Source organism: Centruroides vittatus, unplaced genomic scaffold, assembly GCF_030686945.1.
Source record: "Centruroides vittatus isolate TY-2023 unplaced genomic scaffold, ASM3068694v2 contig_460, whole genome shotgun sequence".
Classification (NCBI taxonomy): Eukaryota; Metazoa; Arthropoda; class Arachnida; order Scorpiones; family Buthidae; genus Centruroides; species Centruroides vittatus.
Window position 1 is genome coordinate 2846970 of NW_027122256.1, and position 17160 is coordinate 2864129.

The 17160-nt window shown below is 29.5% G+C and overlaps 1 protein-coding gene across 1 annotated transcript in view; it reads left to right on the forward strand.

Annotated features, from left to right (window-relative positions):
* The window catches only part of Arpc2 (Actin-related protein 2/3 complex, subunit 2), a 45484-nt gene that overhangs the window by 20682 nt on the left and 7642 nt on the right, over window positions 1-17160 (forward strand). Inside the window, exons 5-8 of the mRNA XM_067273036.1 lie at window positions 3250-3436; window positions 8881-8974; window positions 9772-9898; window positions 16849-16949. Coding sequence (XP_067129137.1) covers window positions 3250-3436; window positions 8881-8974; window positions 9772-9898; window positions 16849-16949 — 509 coding nt within the window. The remainder of the gene's footprint in view (window positions 1-3249; window positions 3437-8880; window positions 8975-9771; window positions 9899-16848; window positions 16950-17160) is intronic.

Genomic DNA, 17160 nt, shown 5'->3' on the forward strand with positions numbered 1-17160 from the left:
TCTGAAGTTTGCCGAACTCTGATCAGTTGTAATTGGACACTGACCCAAGTCCTTATGCGACATGAGAAGTTTCCTCATTTCAAGTCCAAATTTGGACATGAGATGGTTGCTGCTCCTGTGGATGTCCGCACAGTGATGCAATTATGTACTTGAATGCCCTTAATGGATGACTTTCGTAGAAGGGCTAATCACATCAATTGGAACAAGCCCAAAGACCAAGTACTTTGAACACTCTCAGCAAGTAAAGAAAACTTAGAGACACTAAAGGAATTGATAGAAATTGTTTTTGGTGTCTCTTCGATCTATAGTCCAGTGGATGCACTGGGTCAGTCAGCGAGGTCCCCCCTAGATAGGGGGGACCTCGCTGACTGATAAAGTGTGAGCAATACTCTATTGTAGAGCAATCCAGTGCAGTACAGGTTGCACACAAAACTGTATGTCAAAGTAATAAGAGTGTTGTACTTGAGAGCAAGGAAAGTGAGGTAGGCTTGATCTCCATTTGGATGCATTGCCAGAGCTCGAGCATATAACTCAGTCTGACTTTGTATGTTCAGTTACCTTAATACCACCATAGGTGACCAACTGCTAATAATTAAAATACAGTTTCTTAGTACTCTGTAGGGTTGTTTGGTGGAGCAGAGGCATCTAACTTAAGAGTTGTAAACATGACAGTGGTTTGACTGGAGATGCATCAAGTGCTCTCATCCTGTAAACTCCCATACAAGATACTCAGCCAGCCATTGCATATTCCAGCATGGGTTATATATACATATAAACCAATGGTTGGCAACCTTTCTGACCTCACAGACCACTATCATGAATTTTTTTTAAACAATTCAAAATCTGTAGAATAATGATCATAAAAGTTCAATTTTACCATATTAATATGACACTACCGTGTTTAATTATAACAAATTAATGCAAGCCTAAAGTTTGTTGCTGCTTGTTTGTTGAAATAAGTTTATGGATTTTTAGTGCTTTTCCATGAAGAAGGACAATCGCACTCACAATTTTGTTTATTGTTCATTATTTATTGATAACAGTCACTTTGTATTTGGTTTTAGATTCAAATAAAAACCCCAAATGAATGGAAAAAAGCAACTAAGCATTTTGCATTTCTTTTGTAATACTTTGCATAACCTTCAGTTGCTCAATGTCCAAATTTCTCCAAGGACCACCTGAATTTTCTCATGGACCAGTGATTGTCCACGGACCGCTGGTTGCCGACCGCTGATATAAACAACTCACAAAACCTGATTCATTAGTATAAAGCCAAACCAACTGCTGTATAAGATTGGGCAAATCCAAACTTGTCTTCTGGGTTGAAAAGGTTTTCTTGGATAATATTAAGAATTTTGTATTTTTAATTTATTATTTCTAATAAAGCATTTTTTTTGTTTATTACATTCATTGTACATCACATGCCATTATCCAATCATAACCTATAAATTTCCACTGTCGCCTTGTCTGGCTGTTTGTCTATCCTTAATTTTGAGAACAGAAATAGATGAAAGATGAGACCAAATATGGAAACCTTAGGGGCAGGAGGCCCTGATTAACTATATATGAACTTCTGATGCAAAACAGAAGTCACTTTTTTTCAATTCAAACTTTTCCTGTGAAAAGAGTTAATAGATGACTGACACAACTCTATTGTTAAAGGAAAAGTATGACATACAGGGGCAAGCTATTACTAATTCTAAGTGGAGAGCGTACATTTTAAATTAAATGCATTAAAAATATGATAAAAAATTGCAGCCTAGCATTGTGACAATGTCACAATAAATAATTGCTCATTATAAGGTGGTGTATATTTTCTGCAGGATGACATTTATGCAAAGTTTGGTTCAAATCAGTCAAAGGGGTTGACAGTTTGTGCAAGATGAAATCAGGGGAAGGATCTGAGTTTTAAAGTGGCATATAATTTTTGGAGGATTGTAGATAGTAATTGCACAAAATTTGTCAAGATCACTCAAAAGGTTAGGGCGTTTCAGAGAAAGGGATGAAATCAGAGAAAAGGAGTGAGGGGTCTATGTTTTCTACAGAGTATCAGTGAGTAACTGTATGAAATTTAGTGCAGTTCGGTCAAAGGGTTTGTATGGGAGATGGAATCAGCAAGGAGTGAGGGGTCTTAAGTTTTAAAGTAGCTTATTACAGTACTGTACATTAGAAACTAAAAAGCTTTCCATCGTTGTGAAAGAATTAAAAAATTTGGTTCAGTATATTTAAAGATTACCTTGAAGTAAGAAACAATAAACAATCTCACTTTATATACTTTATAGGAAGAGCCACCAGGTGGCAAAGGGGGGATTGACCTTGAACAAATGATATGAGACAAATGCAGTAAAAATACAGTAGTGTCGTATATCTGAATCAATTTGGAACTGGGGTTGTTTGGATAACTGATTTTTTCGGATAACCGATTATGTATGAAAAAATATATTAACCTATCCCATGTTGAAATTTTTCTCCGTTGTGTGTTGCTTCGTGTTGAATTTTCGTCGATTTTAAGCCTAACGAAAATTTTTATAATAATAATTGAGGTTATTGTATCGTTAAAAATTATTTCTGCATTTTTTACAAACAAAATAAATATATTGAAAAATATAAAAACAAAAAATTATACTTTAGAAGTTAATCTAGTATCAAAAACGTTCAATTCAGCACGACACAGTTTGACTGGAAAGCTTTCGTTTAACCGACATTTCGGTTGACCAGCTTTCGGATAAACAACGCTCTACTGTATATTTCTTGTGCATTTTCATTTTTTAATATGAATATATACTGTTCATCTGTAAGGATAACTAGAAAATTAAGTAATTTGGTATTAGAGATAGATAAGTGTCATCTCTTATCAAAATTAATAATTATAATGATTTCATATTTATTAAATAATTTAGAACATGACTATTCCAATAATTTAGCAAAACAATTTTAACAATTGGTTCAGCACATTTTGAGATTACCTCCACCAAACATTCTTGTTTTATATATTAGTACAGATACAGAATAATAATAAATTGAATAATAATTTTTCTTATTACATTTAATTTAAATTATAAATTTCTTTTTTATTTTACTCACATATATGGTGTTTTAATCACAATACACACTTTAATTTCAATAAATGTTCCTTTTAAATAACTGAGGAACTATAGAAATAGGTTTTTGTAATATGTAATTACTTTTCTATTTTGTTAACAATTAATTTATTCAAATAAAATCTATTTTTGGTTATTTTAATTTCAGGATATAATGTTAGTCTGCTGTTCGACTTTGAAAATATTCCTGAAAACTATGAAGAATTGATACAAAAAACAGGAATGTTAAAACGGAATTGTTTTGCTTCTGTGTTTGAAAAATATTTTGAATTTCAAGAAAAAGGGGAAGAAGGTCATAAGAGAGCTGTTATACATTACAGAGATGATGAAACTTTGTAAGTATTATTGTATTTGGAATAGTTTAATCTTCTAAAATAATCTTTAAATATTATTTGTGAAAACTTCAGATACTTCAAAGAAACAGATTATCTATCACAAAGGACATATTTTTTTCACACATGTTTGTTGAACTTGAGGATGTACTCCACTTAGATCTTAAAACTTTCAAGAGTCTCTGTAAATGGAATTTGTACATGTTGTATGGAATTGTATATTTCATATATATTTATTTATTTTTATCTCTGTTGTTAATTTTTACTTTTTACTATACTTTTCATTGATTGTTGTTTTACTCGAGTTTTGCAGGGGGAGGCAATTTCTTGTTCTTTGGAACATTACCTTTTGTAAGAATAAAGAACTTATTGATGTTTATAATCAGTATTCTGTTAATGACTATAAATCAAAATGATCATGTTTCTTAGAATTTGAAATAGATAAACTGGCAAATGAGAGAACTAATAAAAATATCATAACTATAGTTGATTTGAACAGATAATTTGACTATCTAAAGGAAATTAACCATTTTATTAATGTGGAGTTGGGAATAGTAAACAACTGTATAGAAAGCTTAATTAGATTAACAAATAGTGAACTTAAACTTATTGTGAAAATAACATTAGATTTCTTATATGTAAGAAACTCAATACATAAAGAATTCTGGAAAATGAAAGCTAAATCTAATAACAAGGAGAGGAAAAAAATAGCATTTACAGCAGATTTATGTAAGAGAAGAAAAATACTAAGAAGAAAAAACTACAGATATTAATCAAACAGGAAAAAATTAAACGAAATAAAATAATAGTAAGAGATGATTATTATATAAAAGATAATAAAATATATACGTATGACATTAATCTAGAGCAGCAGTTCCCAACCAGTGGTCCGCGGACCACCAGTGGTCCGCAAGAGCTAAAATATGGTCTGCGAAAGATTTAAAACTTTTATTCAATTTAAACTATTATTTCCACATTGATACAAACTGAATTTAATTTTTACTAAAAATGTTATGTTTTCTGTTATAATAGTACTATTAAAACATGTTACTCTTGAGTTTAACGATTACTTGTGTTAAAAGTTTTGATTAAAGTTAATTTTTAGATTGACACAGTTTATTTTTCTTAAACCTTGTGGTCCCTGCTAACAACAATAAAATCAAAGCGGTCCCTGGTCAAAAAAAGGTTGGGAACTGCTGATCTAGAGAAAGTGATTCAGCTAAGTGGTTTTTTAGGAATAATTTGATTAAGACTACGGAATTGTCAGTAAATGGACTGAAAGAAACAATAAGCTCAAGAAACGCTAATAATAAATAAAACAGAAAAGATAGAATGGGACAACAGTCATGTTTGAAATGTGGAAAAACAGATTGATAATAGTAATTCAATTGAGCTTTTCACCTTAGAAATAATAAATCATAGTGATGAAAATAAATTTTTTATAGGTTTTTGGAATATTCAAGGATTGCAAGGAAACTATACAAAGATTCCTTAAAAGAATACATGAAAGTTCACCCAATTATTGGCTTTACAGAAACATGGATGACAAAAATGAATAGAGAAGATAAGGAGTTTCTTGAATGAAAATATATAGCATTATTTAGTAAAGTATAGAGAACTAGAAGATTTGCTTGACCTTCTGAAGGCATTTTATTACTAATCAGAAGACATCTTGGTGAGTCATTACAATGCTATATAACTGAAAAAATTATATTTGTTTGATTGAATTTGGACAGAGATTTAAGGTGATCTGGGGAGAATCATGAGTAGGAGTTATACTAGTATATCTTCTTCTTCCATTAGTAGATAAAAAGTCGAGCTTAAAAGAAATTCAAAATATTATTGCTCAGTGGTCTAATTTTATTAATCTGTGGATTATAGGAGGAGACTTCAATGCTCGAATAGGTGAGAAGCTAGATACAAAATATAAAGGAAGAAATGTTAATATTAATAATGGAAAGTATCCAAGGATAAAATAACCAATACAGACAGAAAAATCTTACTAGACTTTGTACAAGAAAACGAACTATATATACTGAATGGTAAGCTGAATAGCGATCTTCCTGCTGACTACACTTATATAGCTCATGCAGGCAAATCTACGATTGACTATATTACCTGTTCAGATTTTATTTTAGATCAGTGTAAAAAGATGAAGGTACTAAACATTGATGAGTCTGACCATTTTCCAATATAACTAGAATTAAGAGGAAACAGAAGGAGCAAGGAATTTGCAGAATTACATACAAAATCAAAAATTAAGTAATCACAAAGGACAAAAATTTAACAAGCTGAGATTTGAAAAGGAAATTGACACTGAGATTAATGAGATACTAGTACTAGAGGAGAATAATAAACCAACAGAAAATTACAATAATTTATTGGTGTTGCTAGAATCTTACCAGTTTAAGAGGAACAGGATATTAAAATATAAACAGAGTTGGTTTGATAATAAATGTTATTATTATAAGATTAAAAAACAAAGGAGCCTACAACAATTTAGATGAATTCTGAACAATCTTTGAAGAAATACTTTGAAAATAAGAAGATATATATAAACCTTATGAAAGCAAAAAAGAAAAAAATACTTCTCTGAAATTAGTGACTCGTTGATAAAACTAAAAGATACAAAAGCATTTTGGAATACTATAAATAAGTTTCGAAGAACTATTCCAAAAATGGAAGGAATATGTCGGGTGTCATACAGCAGTTGGTTTCAATATTTTAAGATATTTTTCTGATAATTATATAAGTAAAACCAGAGAGAACATTACTGAAATGATTCTACCAAGGAACAAATTATTTGAAGAGGTATTTAATGTTGAATATTTATACCAGTGTATTAAAAAACTAAAAGAAAAAAACAGCCCCCAGCCACAATACAATATCTAATTATACATTAAAAAATTTGTCGATGGATATCATTAACTACTTGGCCAGACAATTCAATGACTTTTATAATTTAGGTATGATTCCAAAAGACTGGAGTAAAGTTAATGTCTATATGTTGTATAAGAAAGGAGAGAGAAATTTGCCAAATAATTATCGACTAGTTGTGTTGCTGTCAGGTTTTCACAAACTGTTTGTCAATTTTATTGACAAGGTTTATGGATTGGATTGAGAAAAATAACTACAGAAATAGTACACAGTTTGCATTCATTAAACATGGGGTACTCAAATGGCTGTTTTTATATTAATTGCAATAGTCCAGCTACAGCTTCATAGAAAAAGACATAGTGTTTGCATTATTCCTGGGCATTGTAAAAGCATATGATTCTGTGGTTGTTAGAGAGTTACAAGAAAGATGACTAAATACCAAGTGGAAGATCATTTAGTGAGAATAATAGGATTATTATTTGGCCGAGCCGATACAAAGTGATAGTCAAACAAGACAATATAGAGTGCCTCTTGGATCTCTTGTAATGCTCTCTATAGGATCATCTTGAAATAAGCCTTGATCTATGTCGTTTGACATAGATCGAGGCTTATTACAAGATGATCCTTGGTCTCCTCACCTTTTTAATTTTTATTCATTTGATATGAACAATTGCTTTGAGAGAGAAGACAATGGTTTTGTAATTGAGGGACAAGTTGTCCATTCGATATCTTATGTGATGATGATGTGATAGTAGTCCCGACAGCTGCTGCCCTACATAGGAAAATACAAACATTGAAAGAGTACTTTGAAGAATTAAATTTAAAAATTAATCCAAGTAAATCATCCATAATGATATTTAGAAATGGAAACCAGACTGCCTAAGAAATATGTGTACTTTTATCTCAATAGCGAGGAACTAAAGGTTGTTCAAAAAATTAAATTTTTGGGAATTGTCTTAACACTGACTTTATCATTTGAAAAACAGTATAAAAAAATCATGGCTAAATCCAATATATTAACTAATAACATGGTTAAATCGTTTACCAAGATTAAACTGAAGAATATATTTGTTCATTTTAAACTGTTTAATTCTATAATTATGAATACTATAGGGTATGCTTTGTTGATTTGGAGTCTTAATAGCTACCAAAACTAGATATAATCCAAAATAAATTTATCCGTAAAATTTTTACACTAGAATATAATATACCAGGAAGTGCACTTAGATTGGAACTGCATAGATTTAAATTATGTCGATTTTTTATAAAAGGATTCATTAAATCCCTGTTTAAGATAAGAGATAGTGGAAACCTACCAATGATACTATTGAGGCTATTATATCACAAATCTTGTATGGATTCACAGAGAAGAAATAGGGTAGGCCAAATATCAAAAATTCTTAATAGCTATGGTTTTTGTATAGGTCCACTTCTGGAAATAACCTGGTTGAGTGAACTACTTCGTATTCAATGGATACAAAATGCTCTAGAAATTTCCTTGTCCCAAGATATTGATGATCTGCATAAATGAAAAAAGCCGGAGTGATATAACACAATATTGGAATATCCATACGTTAACAGTTATGTGCTGGCTAATTTGCCCTTTGGCATTAAAAAATTTTTCATTCAGCTTAGAGTAAATAAAGAGATGATAATCAATAATAAATTTTATGAATTTTCTAATAGTCGCTGCTATAGATATAAAGATAAATTTTCTAAGTTCCATATGCTTTGTGAATGTAAGGAGGGCCTAGAGTTATGTAATAGATTTAATCTTTATACTCTAAACAATTTTGTTGTGGAAAAAATTATGTATTTATTTTTTCATGCTGCTATAATATATAATTTGTCTCAAAAATTTTTTTGTAATCGAGTTATTAAAATTAAGTAAATTAACTAAACTAATAATAATTAAAATAATATTGTTATTGACAAAGATAAGAATTAGAATGTGTTAAAATTAGTTGTTTTGTATGTTAATACCAACTGTGGTGTATTATAATTAGTTACTAATTACAACACATTGATGTAACAGGCAACTGCCTAGTACGAATAAAGATTTGATTGATTGATTGAATGATCATTTTTCTTTGAAATTAATATTTTTTGTAACATATCACATATCTTGCAGAAAAAGATTTATGTTAAATAACTTCAATATTTTTAAAATAATTCAATATGTAAGAAACTTGTTTCATGTGGTTGCATTTTTTTGTCATGTGTAGATATCATATTATAAAGTATCAAAACACAATTTTTTAACTGCTTTTGTATCTTAAATGATTGATAACTGAAAAACTGTTCATTTTTTGATTTTCTGCCTATGGAGACTTTTGATCAGGACCACTAGACTATAAAATATTAAAGATTCAGGCAAATCCACCTGGATCCACTTCTATACAATTTGTGCAGGACTCCTTTTAAAGTGATTTAAATATAACATGAATAAAAATCTTTACTTTTATCATATTTTCAAATATATTTATTTCTTTATTTTAAAACTACCCAGGTATTTCTCTTTTATAGTATAAAATCAAATATATTAATAATCATCATTGTTAACTTTTCAGATACGTAGAAGCAAAACCAGATAGAGTAACAGTTGTTTTCAGTACTATATTTAAAGATGAAGATGATATTATTATTGGAAAAGTATTTATGCAAGTAAGTATTATTATTAAAACATTTAACTATTAATCTTTATTTTTATTGTAAAATTTCAAATTTTCATACATTTCATGGGCACACAGATGGAACATAAACAAACATTACTAATTATTTTATTTAAACAGTTATTTAAAGAGAAAAATTTAATAGAGTTTTATTTTCATTAGGATAGTTTTTATAAGATTCTTAAATTATCCACTGTTTTATAGCTATAAAAGTTCATTAATTTTAATTATAAGACATCATAATAAACTGCATTTTATACTTCAATTTATAAATCAGTAATTTATTTTTAATGTTTACTATTCAGCACTTTCAAAATACATTGTAATTGCTTTTCTTAAATTTGTAAATTAGATTTATCTTTTCTATATGTTGATTTTTGTCAAAACTAAAAAAAGTGTTAAGCTAAATTGAATCTTGTTTATAATGTATATTTTAAATATAATAATCATTATTTGTTCTTCAAATTTTTCATAAGAATAAAAACTAAATAAATAAAAATAATTATTTTTAATAACATTAATTAGTTTTAAATGATTACTTCATTGTAAAAAACAGAATAAATAAATTTATTTTTATTCTTATTTATTATTTCAGTGAAACCATGTTTTAATTTACGTTGTTTTGTATTGACACAATGGAGTGACGTTTTTCAAAACACTTGGCATATTAAAGAGATGAATAATATGCCAAGTGTTTTGAAAAATATCACTCCATTGTGTCAATATAAAACAGAATAAATAAATTTGATTTTGTTATATAGTTATTTATAATAAATTACTTTTATTTAGGAATTTAAAGAAGGCAGAAAAGCAAGTCATACCGCTCCTCAAGTTTTATTTAGTCATCGAGAACCCCCAATGGAGTTGCAGAATACTGATGCACGTATTGGGGATAATATTGGATATATAACATTTGGTAAGTTAGATTTATTGTAATTAGGTAAAGAATTGTATTTATTAGAAGATATATATAAAACATTAAGATTTATTTAATATAAGAAAAAGTTTTTAGTCTTAATTTTTTTTAAATATACGTCTTTTGCAATGTGTGTAGTGATTGTCATATATGTTTTATATTGTTGCTTAAAATACAAACAAATGTCAATAAAAACACTACAAAAAAAAGCAGAACAGCTATAATGGAAGTAACAGGTTTTTGAACAAATGAAGATAAACAGTTTTGAAGACAAAAGAATGTTTATTTAATAGAAAAAAAAAAGCAAACAAATTCTGGAGCATGTTTAATGTTCAAATGAAAACAAAAAACATATCAACATTTAAATTGCCTTTACCTGATTGGTTGGGGGCATTGCCTTAAAAAGTTTGCCTGGTGGCAGTTTGGCATTCTTAAAAAGACTATTGGCAAGTTTGGATCAATGTACAGCTTCATCTGAAGACATGAATTCTCTGCCAAGAAGTGCCATGTTTTCCAGTAAAAGTGGTGGATTCCACTTTATAGTAACATAGGTACTGATGAATATTTTGACGGGACTGAAGTATCAACATATGAACTTTTCAGAACATCTAATCTGCATATGTTGACATAAACCTGTAGTAAATCACTTGGTCAATAAAATACCTAGTGATGAAAAGCATTGTAATGTTATTTGCCATATATCTGGGGCCAAGTCATGCTTTCAAACAAGTGTATGCAGATACAGAATAGTTCTGTGATGCAGTCATGCTGGAATGTAAGTGTCCACAGAAAAGAAATGTACAGTTTAATGGCCATCATGCAGTAATAATCTTAATGGTCACAATTTCTTGTTGAGTTGTTATGAGCAAACATCTTAAACTGCAGAATTTCATTCAACCATCAATGCTTGACATTGCTGGAGTCATGACTGAACGGTTCCTTTAATCCATTAAAATAGGTAAGAAAAAACATTGCATTTAATGGTTTCCGGATATGGAGAACAATGTATGGACACAAAGTATGAGGTTCACATAAAATTTTTGTAAGAATATTTCCAAGCCTTTCTCATACAAGGAAATTGGTTAGGGAGTGTTGGGTATAAATTTATGGAACCAAGAGGGCAGTGGTGGCTCAAAACATTTGGGATCATGGGTTATGGGATGATGATAGGGAGATCAGTGGAGTGTAGGTACTTATATCAATATAGAATTCAGATAAAAATGCTGAAACTGTTGTCTAATAGTTGTTGGATTGTTATCTGCTTGCAGAAGATAACTCAATTTACAATTGTTACACTATTTGTTCTTATAGTCATCTGAGCATGAATAGCTATGAAAGAGATTGTCAGTCAATATGTTTGCAGCCAGTTTTATGAACAATGATGATGATGTCCAGTTGAAGATTTAATGCTCTTTATGCAAATTAGGATCTCTGAAATTAGTTAATTAACTAGCCTAGAGTTGTAGTTCATGATAATACTGAAAAATTTTCAAAAATGAGGTTATTTGGATGTATTTTTTTTTTCTTCTGTATAAAATTAAGTACAGTAGAGACTCGTAAATCGGCACCCTGGTAATCAGAATCGCCGGTAATCGGCACGATTTTCAGTCGGACTGTGTCGTGCTGAATCGAACGTTTTTGATACTAAATTTACTTCTAAAGTATAATTTTCATGTTTTTATATTCTTCAATATATTTATTTTGTTTGTACAAAATGCAGAAATAATTTTTAACGATACGATAGCCTCGATTATTATTATAAAAATTTTCGTTAGGCTTAAAATCGACGAAAATTCAACACGAAGCGACACGCAATGGAGAAAAATTCAACAGGAAGTGACACGCAACGGAGAAAAATTTGAACATCGGACAGGTTAATATATTTTTTTGTACATAAACCGTAATCGGAACAAATCCCTAATCTGAACAACCCCAGTCCCCAATTGATTCCGATTTTCGGTTCACTACTGTACTTTATCATTAATCATCCACAGATCTGAAACTATTTTTTGGACTACAATTTTCAATTCTATTCATCTGTCTATCCGTTTTTCCTTAATCTTGAGAATGGAGTTAGAAAGATGAAAATTGAGACCAGCTACAGAAAGATTGAGCCAGTGACTCCAAATAATTTTTAAATTAAAATATGATTAAAAATTGCATCCCAGCATTATGACATACAATAAATAAGACTTTTTTAAGATTATTATTATTATAAATGACAGCTTATAAAATTTGGGACTTGTGGGATTGAATCAGGAAAGAAAGGAATCAGATTTATTAGACTTTTAAATCGAATTAATTGATGAAACTCCATAAAATGATGATGAAAGTAATGTACTGTTAATGGGATGATGTGTTGAAGAAAAAAATTGTAGAATTAAAATGATGAGGATTGAAAAGAACTAGACATTAGTAGAAAGTCTACAAACTGTTCTTTGTTTGGAAGATATGATAATATCTTCCAAACAAAGAACAGTTTATCCCTGTTGAGATTGCAAAAAAAGCAACTGTTAAGCAGTTGGAAGAGATGATCTAAGCTTACAAGAGAATAACAATAGTTACTATAAAGACTGCAATAAGATGTTCTTAGTGTTTAGTCTATCATATAATGCATGATTGTTTGAAATTTCAAAAAATGTATGCTTAGAACTAAACCTTTAACAATGAAGTTATGGGGTCGCTTGCAACATCTTGATAAAGAAGACCTACTGAACAGGATTGTTATTGGGAATGCATTGTGCATGTATCTTATCAACTCAAATCAAAGCATGCTGTAATGCAATAGAAACATTTCAGTTAGTCAACAAGCAAAGAGTTAAAGGTTATGTCATTAGCAGGTTAGGTTATGCTTATTGTGTTTTAGGATTTGTTCTAGTAGGATTTCCAGACCATTTTCAGAAGCAAGTGTAAAATGTGACTAATGCATCTTGCTATGAAATTCTATTTAAATTTCAGGAAATAATTTTCAGAAAACAGGTATACTGACAGTAAGATTATTTCTTTTGCATGATGATGATAGATTACAACACACGAAACTCTGGAAAGAATTCAAGAACTGAAGTGAGCTCCTTGAATATGTCTTACAATCCCAGCTTTCTCCCAAGGAATTATCTGTGGTTTGTTAAAAAAAATCATTGATTGAAAACTACACAATTTTTCTATTATGTAGAAGCTAAAAATGAAAGGCAGAAATGGCTGAAACAATGCACAAAATAATTCTGTACTATAGTCCTAGTAAATATATATACCCAATACTTTATCAGTCTTGAGGGACTAATAAAATAATAGGGAAAATGTATTAATATTGGAGGGTATCCCTGAGAAAAAGTTTAGTCCTCATTTTATATTTCACTTGTTTCAATTTTACATTTTTAACAAGAATTTGTGATTTTTTTTAATTTTCTCTTATCTATGAATATAAAAATGAATTCTTGTTGGTTTAAATAGATACTAAACTGACCTTTTTGTACATTTCCAGCAATTTCAATATATATGTAGAACAATGTTTTTGTCCTTGTTTATGGACCAGCATCGGGCTTTTGTTGAAGATTTTATATTATATAGAACGTGCTCAGCAAAATATTAAACAATAATCAAACACCTTTATAGTTGCCAAGAAAGTTTAATTTAAAACAAACATTTTCGACCTATTCCATAGGCCATCATCACGTTGAAAACTGAGAATTGGAACATTTCATTCCAGAAGATCGAATACAAATATTTAAATTTCAAAAATTGACAACGGATTAAAAAATAATAAATGAATAGTGTATAAAAAATTACATCTAATAAAAACAAAGAATAAAATAAAAATTAAAAATAAACTCAGAAATACTCCTAAATATAAGTATCAACTAATACTAATTTAGAAAAATAAAATTAACGTGTAAATTATGAGTTCCTAGCAGACTTTTTAACAATATATTTCCAGGCTGATGGAAGGCCTTCCGCGTCCCTCGCATTTATACATGTCTCTTCTAGTTTGCTTTTATAAATCTCTATTTTCTCAGTGATCTTTGCTAACGTTGGGGAGCTCACGGGTTTGATAATGTCCACTTCATCCCACTTAACTACCGAGCTTTGGGTCTGAGCCATCTGGGATAGTACCATCACGTTGGAACTTTTCCTGATGTTATACTTGTGCTCCTTGAGTCTTACACTCAGATTCCTTGTTGTAACGCCGATATAATCTTTCCTAATTCCCATTATGAAAGAAATTGCAAACCGCAAAGAGTCAACAATAATTATGTATATACCCGAACCTATATAAAATTTTAAGAAATGACAAGGATAGCATTAGGAAGGAAGAAAAAAGCAGATGTGTACAGGATACCGTACAAAAACACACAACTGGGAATTAGAAAAGATTATATCGGCATTACAACAAGGAATCTGAGTGTAAGACTCAAGGATCACAAGTATAACATCAGGAAAAGTTCCAACGTGACAGTACTATCCCAGATGGCTCAGACCCAAAGCTCGGTAGTTAAGTGGGATGAAGTGGACATTATCAAACCCGTGAGCTCCCCAACGTTAGCAAAGATCACTGAGAAAATAGAGATTTATAAAAGCAAACTAGAAGAGACATGTATAAATGCGAGGGACGCGGAAGGCCTTCCATCAGCCTGGAAGTATATTGTTAAAAAGTCTGCTAGGAACTCATAATTTACACGTTAATTTTATTGTTCTAAATTATTATTAGTTAATACTTATATTTAGGAGTATTTCTGAGTTTATTTTTAATTTTTATTTTATTTTTCGTTTTTATTAGATGTAATTTTTTATACACTATTCATTTATTATTTTTTAATCCGTTGTCAATTTTTGAAATTTAAATATTTGTATTTGATTTTCTGGAACAAAACGTTCCAATTCTTAGTTTTCAACGTGATGATAGCCTATGGAATAGGTCGAAAATGTTTGTTTTAAATTAAACTTTCTTGGCAATGATAAAAGTGTTTGATTATTGAAGATTTTATAGCTGAACTTTTCAATTTTTCTTTTCTTTCTTTCAAACAGTGTTACAAATTAAAAAGTTTGGCTATAAAATCTCCGATAAAAAGCCTTATGCTGGTCTCTGAATGAGGCAGAAAACATTTGTTTTACATATATATCAAAATTGCTGGAAACATGAGTAAAGGTCAGTTTATTATTTATTTATACAAAAGTTCCAGGTAGAATAAGCTTTTATGTTCTTGTTGGTTTGCCCTTTATACAAATCTTTATTTTTTAACTGATCTGAACCAAAGTTTGTATGGGTATTACTTAGACCCTAAAATCAATACTAAGCTATACATTACCCTAAAATATTGATTTTGGGGTCGTTTATACATACAACTTGCTGCAGTTACTTATAGGGCCATTTGTTAAAAAAAGAGTGTTAAAAAATAATTAAATTCATACAAAAAAGAATATAATTTTAAAAAACAAACATTATATTCACTTAATTAGTGATATATCCTACAATATTATTAGAATTAAGAAAGTACTATTCAGGAATGAAAATACCTGAATTATTAGATGTGAAAAACCAAATACTTATATAGATTTCACAGTATAACATTTTATGCTTAAAATGCAATGATATATGTAAGGAATTATGGCAGATCCAACCTTTTATAGCCATCACATGTAATCCATCTTGGTCTGACATTAATGAGGAACTTTTAACTGGTCAATGTCTCTTTGATCACCATAGTTTGACAATACAAGTATTCAAACAAAAACTCATGAAATTAATTAATGTGATAACAAAATGTTCAATATATGGTGAAACATGCTGTTGGATATATTCAATTGAATGGCAAAAAACAAAAAAGAGGGCTACCACATGCACATATGTTGGTTTGGCTTAAAGAAAAAGCTCACTCAACTCAAATTGATAACATAATTTCAGCAGTGTTTTCAAATGCTAAAGATGATTCCATTTTGTTTCATGTTGTAAAAAAGAACATGATTCATTGTCTATGTGGACAAATTAATCTGTTTACGTTATATGAAAGATGGAAAGTATATCAAGAAATATCCTTGCAAATTTAAAGCAGAAACTCAAACTGGAGATGATGGCTACTCCCTGTACAGAAGACAAAAACCAGAAGATGGGGATTTTCCACAACATTGAGAGTGAAAACTAACAGTGTAGTGTATACTGAGATAGAAGTGAACAACAAATGGATGGTTTTCTACCCACTTCTGCTTTCACAAATGATTCAATAGACACACTGTATCATTACTGGAAATGGTAGCACATAGCATTCACATACATAGAGTCAAAAGTGTTACACTGTGAAAACTATATAAGTAATATAGTTTTTAATATGAATTTATTATAGGTTATACTGTGAAAAGTATCTTTTTATTTTTTTGCTTTTGCTATTAAAGTCAAATTGTTACATCAAAGGAGTCAGATTTTTTTCTTTTTGAACGGTATTTTCATAAAAACAATTATTTCGTGTGTTTTAAATTTTACTCTTATAATGTTGAGCAATGCCAAATATATAAGCTGGTAACTTATATTGATGGTGATCAAAATTGCTTTTCTTAATGTTCTGGAACCAGACAGTTTTCAGAGAGCAGTACATATGACCATTTTATCCATATAGCTTGCATATACATAAATAAAATTATTTAGAGAAATAACTCAAAGGATGTATAGTATGATTCAAAAGAAGATAATGATAATGCACAAAGGAAAGACAGATTCAGCAGGAAAAAATAGCATAGAAAATAATAATAATAATGAAATAAAGTTTGAACCAGTAGCAGAGCATGCACTTTCTCAATTTTTTTTACCCAAATTGGAATGACAATATACTACATTTACTAATTACATTTAATAATAACACATTAATAATAATACATTAATGTAAGTAGTTTATTTTTAAATTTATAATTTAAATTAAACTAATATTATCTTTAATCAATAAGTATTTTTATTTCCATTTCAGTTTTATTTCCACGTCACACAAACAAACAAGCTAGAGACAATACAATTAATCTGATTCATATGTTCCGTGATTATCTTCATTATCATATCAAATGTTCAAAGGTATGTAATTTTATATATTAATAGGATTATATAATTGAAACATTGTTATTCATAAAAAGTTATTCATCTCTTAATCATAGTTACTTCTGAGATAAGACTATTAGGTATGCAAATATCAGTTATGAATTAATACATCCTGTCTGAATAAGATTTTGCACATATTGTTTATTATTGTGAGCCTTTTCCAATTTTTATATGTATGCACTGACAA